This window comes from Euleptes europaea, chromosome 7 (assembly GCF_029931775.1).
Source record: "Euleptes europaea isolate rEulEur1 chromosome 7, rEulEur1.hap1, whole genome shotgun sequence".
In the NCBI taxonomy this organism is placed as follows: domain Eukaryota; kingdom Metazoa; phylum Chordata; class Lepidosauria; order Squamata; family Sphaerodactylidae; genus Euleptes; species Euleptes europaea.
Window position 1 is genome coordinate 52,876,374 of NC_079318.1, and position 12,758 is coordinate 52,889,131.

The 12,758-nt window shown below is 41.3% G+C and overlaps 1 protein-coding gene across 1 annotated transcript in view; it reads right to left on the bottom strand.

Moving 5' to 3' along the window:
- PPP2R5A (protein phosphatase 2 regulatory subunit B'alpha) overlaps nt 1-12,758 on the bottom strand; it is a 50,888-nt gene that overhangs the window by 3,735 nt on the left and 34,395 nt on the right. The window contains exons 6-11 of the mRNA XM_056853374.1: nt 10,888-10,947; nt 9,213-9,321; nt 7,807-7,860; nt 3,172-3,222; nt 1,692-1,811; nt 1,478-1,605 (exon numbers count right to left, since the gene is read on the bottom strand). Coding sequence (XP_056709352.1) covers nt 1,478-1,605; nt 1,692-1,811; nt 3,172-3,222; nt 7,807-7,860; nt 9,213-9,321; nt 10,888-10,947 — 522 coding nt within the window. The remainder of the gene's footprint in view (nt 1-1,477; nt 1,606-1,691; nt 1,812-3,171; nt 3,223-7,806; nt 7,861-9,212; nt 9,322-10,887; nt 10,948-12,758) is intronic.

The following is a 12,758-nucleotide window of genomic DNA, read 5'->3' on the forward strand; positions in this document are numbered from 1 at the left end:
TCTATGTCACCTTTCCACCCAAATAGGGTCCCCCACACAAGGCAGCGAATATCAAAACATTCCAACACTAAATACATTTAAAACGAAGTACTACACAATATTATATATGCAATAGTTCAGTGAAAACATAACACTAAAACCAGGGATGAAGGCCAATAACAGTTTAGTATATTTGACATATTCAGTAAACACAATTTTAAAAGTATCCCAAGTTGCCTTTATGTCCCCAAATGCAACAAATACTTGAGCTGAAATATTTGATTAGAAGAAGGGTCAAAAGGTAGGAGCCCTCTGCCATTAAGCAGACATCTTCTCTTACCCTGCCTGACCACATCCACTTTCTCATCTTGTACACTACCTACCTATTAATTTGGAACGTGATAAATGATGATAATTATATTGGTCACTATAGTTTGTTTAGCTGTGAAATACTTGTGAATGTAGTTATGCACCACTGACATACACTGTACATTTACATGTACATCTTATGCACACATCACATGACATGATCAAAAATAAAACTGTTCTCAGATCTCATGACACTCAAACAAGTACTTCTATTGGTCCTGCTGCACATGAACTTTATTTTGAGCACTGTTTCAATATTTCTAGACAATCAATACACACACTCCCCAGAGCAAGCAGTGTGGTTCAACCATTTAAGCTTACATGGAAAAACTGTTCAACCGTTTAAACTTACATGTAAAAATTGTATGAAAACCATGTTTTCATACAGGGGAACTGCATGTTTTTTAAATGCAGGCTCTACACTCAGAACTGTCTTCATAAGCCTTTTGATCATGTATGCCCCTGAATACAAGTTTAACCAGCACTGATATAACTGTAGGGGCTGTGAAAATTAGAAGACATTAATTCAAATTATTCACCTGCTATTCTAGGGTGGGTTTAACACATGTTGCTATTCAGAATGGACATATAGCACAATGAATTAATTCTACAATGATTTAATTTAGCGATAGTCTACAAAAATAAAACCTTATTTCATAAAGGCCAATTATTTGCCTTTAATTTACAGCTTACATTTTTTTCTCATTAAATGTACTGCCAAATATCTTTCGGATGCAGCTATTTTATTACAGCGATAGCTCAGACGCCTGTCTCCCCACTGTAAAGGTTAAGACAAACAATATTCCAAATATTTCATAACTCACATTAGCTACAATTCAGTCATTGTAGCTTTCTGCAGAGATGCTCTCTTGTTAACTTTCCCCTAAATCTCACTTCAAAACCATTAAATCATCATTATTTAGGGGACCGTTGAGAGAACAGATACCCTTCCATTTAACTGTTTATTCAACTTCCTTCTTTTGGCATAAATTGGATTAATGGCATAATATGGACTACCTACCTGTGTAAATATGCACATGTTTAATTCATTAGAATACTTATGGCAAAAGCTAACTCAATAAATATCTAAAAGGCACTTTAAAAGGAGTGAATGATGAAGAGTACATACGGATTCCAGTGTTCTTTGGAAATCTTGTATAAACTACTAAACATAATAGGCAGAATTTTATCGATGTTCTCCTCAATCAGACCAAGAATGTATTCGTTATTCCAGAAGTACAAAGCCCTTTCCGCAACCTGAAATATACATTTCAGAATTCAGATCAATTATGCTGGGTAATACAAATATTATACTGTACCTGCTATACTATGCTATACTTTACCTGAAAATGTGAACTAGACACACACTTGGCTATCTGTTTAAAGAGAGGCTCTTGTATTTTTTTAAATTGTGTTGGTTCTATTACATCCAGGATTTCTTCAATTTCACCTAAAAACATTACCTGTTAAAGAAAAAACAAATAAGTAAAAAATGTGAGTAGAACAAAAATACTTTATTTACCAATCATCACAAGTGGCTATATAACATAAGTGACAGAGGATACATTCCAGTGGGATTTTGTAAGTAATCTACACTGAAGTTTTGTTAAATTTGAAAGAATCCTTGTCAGATGCAGCTCTTTTCAGGGGGGGCCCTATCCCGAATACTTTAAAAAAACTGCATCTGTATATCTTAGGTTCTAGTTCATATGTGTATGTATATAATCACAGTAAAACAGAGCTCCCACCATTGGTTGGATCTAAAGCACAACAAATTTTTTTTACCTCCCCTTTCCTGCGGGAACCTGTTGTACTTCCTGGAGGTTAGTTGTCTTAGAAATTGTGTGGCAATGCAGTGTGAAATCTCCAGTGGGACAGGGGAACTGACAAAAATCCTGTAATCCACTGCGGAAATGCCCTTCCACCAGCAGAAGACAACTTTGGGTCCAACCTCATGTATAGGACCTATACACCTAGCCCATGTGTGAACCTGCACAGTAAAGTTATGGAGCATAAATCTTCTACCAACTGTGACCAGAAAAAAATATTATTCGCAAGGGCCAACTATATTCACAGACTGAGGCCAACAAATACAACAACTGTGACTGAGATCATTAAATGCTATTCAAGTTCCATTTTAAAACTACAACTATGTCAACAAGTTAAAATATTTCATTACAATGAAGCCCCTTGCTGTAGCAATTTCCCAAAAAACTATAATTGGACCATTTCTGATTAATTACAACGTAATATGCATTATCATGGGAACTTGCAGGATATGATCCTTCTCTACGAGGGTCCAGTGCTCATGCACAGAAGGATCCCATAGTGCTCAGAACCTCTCTTCCCTATCACCCTTCACTATGTATTAGGAAGCATGCAGCAGCAAGGGCTCTGGAGGTTCTCCCACGCCTTTTCACCTGCCTCCAATGCAGCTTGCATAATTTGATCAAGTAGCTGGGGAGACCCAAGATAAGGAGAAGTTTGGTATGCACAGACACCACATTTCCTATTAACAGCTCTTTGTACTATTTTACACATGTACTATTTTACACATGCACTTGGCGAGAGGGTAGGGCTCAACAGCATTCTTTCCATCCTTCATGGATTCCTCTGAGTACTGCATGAGTACTGCACATGAGTACTTCATCCACAGGGGTATTACATAAGGGAATCAAGCCCAATGTGTGGACTTCAGTTCAAAAGTCAATTCTTTTAAAAAATGCAGCTGGAATCCTACTTACAGTGGGGACAAACTATTTCAGCTCTGTCAGTCTGTGCTACTCTTCTGTAATTCAGCATATGGAAATTAATAAAACTGACCTCTTTCTGGCTGCATGTTTTTGGCCAAAATTTGAGAAGTCCTCTGATAACCTACATTGTAAAAATAAAATTTTAAAAAAAGTCAAGTCAGAACATATCTACTAAGAACATATCTACTAGAACATATCTACTAAGCCCCTATGGGGGCTGCTTGGCTCAACTTGCTCCTGGGCTGCCAAGACAGAGGCCCACCATGAACTCTCCAGGTAAGAAGAAGGTCCAGTCAGCCCACAATTCGAGCAAAGCATACAGACAGACAAGGTTTAAATTATTATAATCATGCTACTTTACTTTATTCAAAGCAATGCTTTAGTTTTAACCGTACCTCAAAGTGTTTTACATACAAATTTCAAATGACCATTTAGAAACTGTTTTTTGCATATAAAGGCTATTTGTAACAAATCTGGAAATATATGTATTTTTAAATGATTCTTAAATGCTCCTCTTGGAATTCAGCTTACTTACCGTAAATCAATTTTCCTGTTTACTTTGAGATACTCTAATTGCATTTTTATCTCATCCTTCCTCCAAGGCGCTCAGGGCAATATACACGATTCCCCTTTTCCTGTTAACCTCACAGCCACTTTGCAATGTGGGAGGATTTGGTGACTGGCGGCAAAGTCACCCAAGTGCACTTCATGGTCAAGTGAAGATTTGACCCTGGAACTTTTGAATCCCAGCCCAGCACTAGACCACACCGGCCCGCTAACCCATGGCCTTTTACACATGTTAACAGCCTCTGTTTCATGTTTGGAAACACTGCATTTCAAAAATACTTAGTTCTCTTGTAGCTAATCAAAACGGGGGTATTTCTTAACCTTCTTAATTTTACAGAACATTAGGCCAGAGCCAGTTCCAGGTTTTGGTGGGGCCACACGATGGTGTCCTTCCCTCCATCCCACAGCTCCAGTAGATGAAAAGTAACTGCTGCTATTAAGAGCATCCCTGCTTGCTTGCCATCTCCTGCTTCTGGGCAGGAAAGGGACCTCCTGCAAGAATTCTGAAGAGGTGGCATAGAAATATTCTAAATAAGATAGGAAGCTGCTGCTGCCCGCAAGAAAGATGAGCGAACAAGCAAGCTAGTAAATGAACAGGCTTGTAAATGAATAGCAGTGGTAACGTGTGCCACAGTGGTACCTAGGGGCAGGCTCAACTGCTTGCCCCCATCTGCCTAAGGGGGGCAACAGCTGCCATTCATCCCTCGAGGGGAACCTACTCTCATTGCTGCTACTCAGCAAGAGGGGCAGGCTGAGGTGAATAAACAGAAGCAGTCACTCCAAGCTTGTACAGATGCTCACCCAGGCAGGCAATGATTGATAGTTACCGCTGCCTTACCTTGCTCTGGGAAAGGAAAGGCCAAGCATCGGCATGGTGCACATACCAAAGGAGAATGGTCCAGGGAGGGAGGACCCCATCCAGTCACTGGGCAGAGAAAGGGGGGCAGGTGGCGATGCTGCAGTTGGCAGTGACCCTCCCAGAGCCCCAGCAACTGCGCCAGAATGTCAGCTCCCAACAATGGGCCTCCTGTACATACATTTCTGGCCAGTGAGGGCATTTAAAAATCTCAGTCCCCCAAACAGTCCTCAGTATCAAACTATTCAGTTAATTCTGACTGCCTCTGACTGCCTGGCAAAGAGATACAGGAGTAATATTTCACCACTATCAGTCAACGGACAGTTAGGTCTAATAGCATCTTTCAATTCTTGTGATCTGAGATCACAAATTGCATAGAGGAACAGACTACCACATCTATAGCTGGCCTTGCTCGTCTTGTCTGCACATATCTAGTTGGTAGGGGTTTATACAGTTGGGTCTAAGAAGTGAGTAATACTTTCTTAAGGAGACAGACTATCTAGATTTCAACCTACTTTCGAGCCTGGCTTTGGAACCAGAACTGCTTTGTTTGCCCTGAATACAACTGTTGCTTGGGGGATTTGGGAAGAGGGGGAAAGCAGCACAACTGAGAAATACACTCTGGTCAATGGGATCAAGTCACAGATGTCTGACCCATTTGCAGTAGGAGAAACTGCAGAACTCCCATTTTGCCATGCAACATCTACATAAAACCACTGGCTGAGATCATCCAGAGTTTTGGCATGAGGTATCATCAATATATAGACAACACTATCCATCCCACTCTTCAGAAAGGCTGCTCAAGACTGCTCATATCAAATGCCAGTAGTTAAAAAGCAGTCAATAAATAAATTCAGCACAAAACTAACATAAAATACAACAGTAAAAAACAACAATGAAACCAAAGCACAACGAAATTCAGCATCAAATCTGCAAGAACAGTTACACTCATTACAAGGTGACCCAAAATACAATAAAACTGACAGGTCAGCAAGTCGGTTAAAGATGGTCATGGATGGAACTCAAGTAAAAGCCTGGGTAAACAAATTACCTTAATTTGGTGCCTAAAAGAGTAGGGGAGAGACAAGCTTCAAGGGAAAGCACATTCCATGTGCAGGGTATTATCCCTGAAAAAACTAGTTACTATCTCTACTTACTATCCATCCATTATATAGTTTAGTAAAATTTGGTAGTTTCAGCTGTTCCTAGCACTAGGGGAAACAGGCAGCAGTTTTTCAACCAACAACAGAGAGCTGCTACTGTTGCCTCAATTGCTCAAATTTTGGACAAACCTTTGAGGTTCCTGCTACACCAATTACTAGAAATAGAGCCGTGCCAACTTTTAATTTTCTATTGATTTATACATTTCTTTATGCAAATTTTGGTTTTCTTAATTCTACTAACATCAAACTTGACCTGGGGCTGCCTGACATAGTCTCATCAAGCTAGCTATGTGGTTGCTAACATTTCCTGGCAAAGGGCAACATATATTTACAACCCCACCCCAGTACACTGAGTTACACTGGTGGCTAGTGGGTCAAATGCTGGCGACCATAAACAGACTGGGAGGAGTCTGATGTTTACATCAAAAGGACTAGATAGACAAGGCGAGCTCAATCTTCCTCTGCCTTAATTTTCCATGCTCTGGGATCTTTTCTCCTGGCATGCTCACTTCCAGCAGTGGAGCCAGCTGGGAGAAAACAAACTAGGACAAAAACCCCATCAAGTTGTAAGGTGGGAGAGGATTTAAACGCCTGTTGTACAAAGATCAGCCCCACCACCATCCACCCTGCTGCACTTATAAAAGGCAGACATGGGGGAAAGAAAGTATGACTGCAGCTATCATATCTACTTTGACCCTTATATATTAGGGGAGGGGACAGGAAGCACAGATGTTTCAATGCTTGTATTTCCCTACTTCTCACACATACAAAATAAACAACTCTCCTAGGTACACACCCATCTAGATATGTGAAAGCTTAACTTGCACATGTCTGGAGTGGAGAAGGAAAAATTTGACTTTGGATATGATAGGAAACCAGGACACTGAAGCATGCAGCTTTTATTACATATATGGATTTAAAGCACCAAAGCTTTTGATCCAAAAGTATCAGATTCCGTAAACACAGTTCTTTGCTACTAAGGCACCTTAAAAGCTTCTAGGCAGCTTTCTGCAACTTCTAATGAAGCCAACTTTTCCTGTGCATTATCATTGCTTAGAAAAGCTTGATGGTATGCATGAACAATTCGATTTGTCTGCAACAGAGCTTCCAATGTAGTCCCCTGTAAATTACAAGCAGTATACACATGATAAACCAGTGATGGCGAACCTTTTAGAGACCAAGTGCCCAAACTGCAACCCAAAACCCACTTATTTATTGCAAAGTGCCAACACAGCTAGAAGTCCACATGGGGCTAGGGGTTGCAGGGTCCCTCTTTGCCACCTGCGGGAGGTTTTTGGGGCGGAGCCTGAGGAGGGTGGGATTTGGGGAGGGACTTCAATGCCATAGAGTCCAATTGCAAAAGTGGCCATTTTCTCCAGATGAACTGAAATAGCAGATCTCCTGCTACTACCTGGAGGTTGGCAACCCTGCATGGGCGGCCGACTGGGAAGGAAAGCAGCTGAAGCATAGCCCCCACCCCTTCAGTTTGGTTCTTTTTCCAACTGTTATCTTCATACAAATTTAAAAAGACTGTTATCTTCATACAAATTTAAAAAGACTGTCCCTAACATCAGCCCTCTGCACGTGCTCAGAGGCACCTTCGGTTGCATGAACAAGCAGAGTGGAAACCCGAGCTAAGCGAAGGGCTCGGCTCCAGCACAAACGCCAGGTGGGCCCCCGTTCGGCCATCACCACCAATCCCCCGCGCTGCAGTCACCAACCAGCCCGCCGCAGACGGCTGCCCAGGCGTCCCACTCCCAGTCCAGCCCCATCCCAGCTCCGCCTCTTCCAGTCCTTGGCAAAAGGCTCGCCGTTGTCTTCACTTCCGGAGCGTGCAGCCGGCGATTGCAGAGAAGGCGCTGGGAAGGAGCCCAGTGCTTCCCGGAGGAGCCGGGAAGGCACCGCTGGTTCCCAGCCTCCTCAGCCGGGGGAACGAACTCAGGCGAACTCTGCGCTGGGGTGATGGCGCGTGTGCCCACAGAGAGGGCTCTGAGTGCCACCTCTGCCACACGTGCCATAGGTTCGCCACCACTGTCCTACACATTTCTCACAAGTGTTATTCGAGTATTCGAGTAGACTTAGCTGTTAAGAATGTTAAAAGTGAAGAGACAACACTCACCGGCTCCGTTAATGTCATATCTTTCTCCAGGAACTGAACAACACAATAGGCCAGCTAAAACACAGATAAAAAGTTTAATTGTTTTTGTTAATGACAACAATGGGGCTTCAGGTTCAGCTTGCAGCGGTACTTGTTTAAGCCTCACCAATTTCAAATATTTAAGCATGTGCATGAGATGCATTGTGGAACATGTACTTAGTGATTACAGCGAGGAAGAGGCAGGAAAAGGCAGTAGCAGCGAAGTTCGTTGGAGGCTCCGCTGTGTATAATTCAAACCTCGTTTTATAAGAAAATGAAAATATCCTAGTGATTTACAGCAATGGAGAGTGAAAATCACTGAAAGGTTCTAGTTCTCCGAGATCCTGGTACTGTGCTTTAAACTCTAATTGAGGTCTCAGGCTTGCATACTCCATACGTTATTCCTTTCCTCAGCAAGAAAATGTGAATGCCTGATCAAGGGAGCAATCCTTTCAAGAGTGCTTCCTTCCTCAGGACCAAAGTGGATTTTCCACATTCAAGTACATGCAGGATCACTTGGTTTGGGTTTCACTTCTCCACTGGTCCAAGGATCAGGGAACATCATCCAAAGAAGGTCTAGAAAGAACCTGAGTACAACTACTGTCATCATCATTGTATAGGTTGTACTTAAATTTGTTGCCAATTTTTCATATTTTCACTTTTACTATAATCAGTTTGCTATACTGCCAACATCTTTTGCTCAGACATGGCACTTTCTAGCGCTGGTTTCTTAATAGTCCTCATTCATGCTCAATGCCCACATGAGGTATAACCTCATTACTCCTGTTCTATTGGTGAGGAAGTTGTTCAAAAATATAGCAAATCCATTGGTGAGCTGTGATTAAAAACCAAGTCTCTCCAAAATTCCCTGTTCCTGTTCAGAAATTCGAGCGCCTATGTGCAAAATCACTTGGGTGAGTAAAACAAAAAGCCCCAAATTAATAAATATTGAAACACATTAAAAATGTTCAATCTCCAAGTTTAGATAATACAAGTTCCTAAGTTTAAGAGCAAAAAGAATACATTTAACTACAGAGAGTGCTCAAACATTTCTTTTTACAAATCTGCAATGTATCGGTCATCTGGAACAGAAGCACTTAATTCAAAAGAACAAATCAAGTATACAAGGGGAAAATATTTGTAACCATGTACCTAAACACAGTTAGATCATTTCTTTGGTAAACCACAGCACATCCACTGTATGAAGCATTTTAAAATCTTACTGCATGTAGATTATGCCCGCAGCAAAGAATGCCCCACTTTTCACCCCCCCCCACACACGACTCACAAACGTGTGTACTACACTAACTAATCAAACTTTAACCACAACAGCATTAAATAGGTCTGCATTTATTACAAAAACAGTTCCCTCTGACAGCTCAACATACCTGTGCATGAAATAAAGCTAATCCTTTTGCAGTGTGCATAGGAATAAGAACCTTCATAAGGAACTGCTTGTGCTCTGCTTTCAGGGGCAATGCAAACCCATTGATAATACTGCAAAAAGAAAGTAGACCAGATACCTTATTTGTGAAGTTTCAAGAACATTAAAGAACAAAAATGTACAGTTAATATTTAAAAAGCAGCACACCCCGCACTTAACACATCCAACACCCTGTTGGAAGCCTTCCCGGCAATACTAGTCCCCAGATTTACTTCATAAATATGAAGCAGCTACAACACAGGGCAAATCCCTCCATTTACCCCAGGCTATAAGCTTCTTAATCCTGCCGCTGAAGATGGCAGCAACGAGCAGCATCTCCCAGGAGCTGCCAATCAGGTTTGTTCCCTCATCTCAGCATTCAGATACAGATCTTTACACTGTTCATGCAGCAAAAGTGCTTTTGAGATTGCAAAGCAAGACCAAAAAAAAATAAAAAAGACTCAAAGCAGTCAATTCTGCACCAATTCAGAGACCTTTCTAACAATTTGTTTCATAATGTACAAGGAAAAGTGCTATCAACTGCATAAAGATTTCTACCAGACAAGGACAGAAGTCTATTTTTGGCATTATTCATCTAGCATGGATATGGAATCAGATATGCACACGTGATCAGATTAAATTTATGCTTTTCCCCCTTTCACAGAAATGCTGCTCTACAGCCTTTTCATGGAAACTGAAGGAAGCCTGAGAGTAACTATTTCACGCTTTGAAGATGAGCTCGTCACCTTCTTCTTTACAGGCTAAACAGTGTTTTACTTGTTAGCCGTAAGCAGACAATGCAATTATTTAACCCTGCTGACAATAATACACTTTGTATTACATTCCTTAATTGCAACAGTATTTGAATATGAAGAAATGATTTTAATGTATCATCCCAGCAAAATCACATGACAGGAATAAAAAAACTTTTTCCTAATGCTTTGAGAAAGATACAATAGACTATATATTCAGGCAACTTTTGTTAGCGGTCGTCGTTTTATAGCAATAGCATCAGAGTGTTTCAAAAGTTCCTGATACATGAGTAGTATCACAAAGTAAGACAAAGGATTTGCAACATACTGACGCCGTGATCCTGAAGCAGCATTGAGACAATGAGGATTAGTGTATTAGCTAAAAGGTATCAAAGCTAATTTCCAGGTTGAAAGACCAAACTGAAACAAAAGGCCCCTTTCACAGGCAGCTATGACAGCCTGGTGAGTTTTCAACACAGAACCGCCCCAACCACGCAGAAAGAGCACAGTGGGGGTTCCGTTTTACCAGGAAAGAGTTACAGAATCCTACCAATGTTTGCCAGTTACCTCCCTGCAGCCCTTTCACCTCGATCACTTCCAGCATCAGAGTTCAGCCAAGGAGACAAGTGTTCAGGTAAAGAAGCTACAGGAAGGTAAGCAGCAGGTGAAGGGAGGGTTCTTAGCCAGGTGCCCCTCTTGATGTTTAAACAAATGGAACTGACACTGTTGCAGCCAATTTGGTTGTAACTTAGTAAGTAAAACCAGAGACCAAGCACAGCAAGCTGTTTTTTTTAATATATTAGGCCCAAAGTTTCTGCCAAAGTGTCCTGCAAATAAGAAAAGCAACACCATTATCTGGACGGCTACTTAGTAAAAGAATAAGCATACCTTCCTAGTATCTCAAGGAGTTCAGCAACACCATTGAAATGTTCCGTTTCATATATAAACCTATTAAAGGTACAATTCAACAAATGAGACAATAGAAGCCTATATCTAAACAGAAGCAGGAAAGTTTTATGTGCTATGCTATAAATTATTCATTTTGGGTTTTAAAAAGGCTCAATAAGGCAGTACTGCTTATATTTCAATCCCCTCCCACCAAATTTGCTTTTTCTGGGAGGGGAGGCAATTGGTTCCCTCCATGGCTCCAAAATTTCTGGAAATTTACATCTCGATTCCTTGGAGAGACAGAATGTCTCTCTAGATTCTTTGTACATACAAATATGTAGCCCCATTACCCCAGTTTCCCTCTGACAGAAGTAAGAGTTAACGGGTACCCTTTGGGGCACCTTTAAACTAGTCCCTGCACTGTGATCCATCTCAGCTGAGGAACAGGTTTTGCCTTCCCCTTAACTGTGTCCTCCAGCATACAACCTGTTAACATTAGCCCACAGAATACATTAGGATGTAATAACTGAGCCAGTTCTCAGGTACACAACCATACCCTGGGTTCAGTTTCTTGGTTATGCCGCAGTGCGTTTCAAGGGACTAACTATTTTTAAAAAACACGTTCATCACCCTTGCAAATTACCATTCAACTGGTCATTTGGGAATGGTATGAAGTTCCCCAGATGACCAGGGTGATCAAAAGTCTCCATTTCACAGGTTATCTTCAGAGCAAGTCTGACCCTTCATTATAAAAGATTAATTAATTGCACATGTTCAGTCCAGTGCTAAATGAGCACTCATTGCTGAGGAGTGAATGACTCAGGTTTTCAGGCTTTCACTTTCATGCCTGAAGCCTGTTGCTTTGTTTTACTAACAGTGTGGTTGCGGCAGCTGTCTCTTGTACAGCCTCGCATCTGTGTCTGAGTCAGCTTGATTATCTGCAGTGTTTACCTTCACCTACATGCTCTGAGCCTGGATTCTATAAGGCTGGTGACATTCATTATTCCTGTCTGCAGAGAGCTGAAACTATTTAACTTTTTCAGGAGAAAACAGCTGAAAGTTTCTTTCGCTGAAATGCTCTACACACTTAATTGGAAGATAAGGGCCAAACTACAGTTACATAGGGATTTAGCAACTGGACCCCGCCCCCCCAAATCTTTGTTACTCATTAGAAGCAGAAACATGGGACTGCCAATTTGCTCAGGCAGCAAGGAGGAGATTTTAACACTGTCCTATTGTGGAGAACACATCAGGAAAATGGCACTGGTGGGATTAAAATTCTTCTTCCTGCAGTACTGCCAAGCAAATGGCAGACCCCTGCTGCTGCTTTTAAGTTAAAAAAAGCCCCAAAAACCAAAACCACAAACACCAGGAGATCCAATCCTGGATTCAAATGGATATATACATGCAACTATATGGAAATAAGACCCATGAAACTCAGTGAGACGTATTTCCATATAAAAACTTGTGATATGTGCCAGTTTGGGCAAAAAATATCCCCTTCCCCTTTCTGTTCAAGGGGAAAGGTGAATTGCTTCTTCTAAATTACCTTAAAGTAAAAATAGTATATCCTGTAACAGCTATTTTGATTTGTGGGCCTGCAATAGTGTACTTATTTGCAAGGCTGGCATTTATCATCATCTATTACATTTCCTGGGAAGGCAGCATGGTATAGCCCAATCTTGTCAGATCTTGGAGGCTAAGCAGGGCTGGTATTGGCAGGGAAATCACCAAGGAAGACTGCAAAGGAAGGCAATGACTAACCACCTCTGCGTCTCACTTGGGGCTACCATAAGTCGGCTGTGACTTAAAGGCACTTTACTCACCCACACACATTACATTTCCTTCCCACCTTTCTTCCATCATGGAAT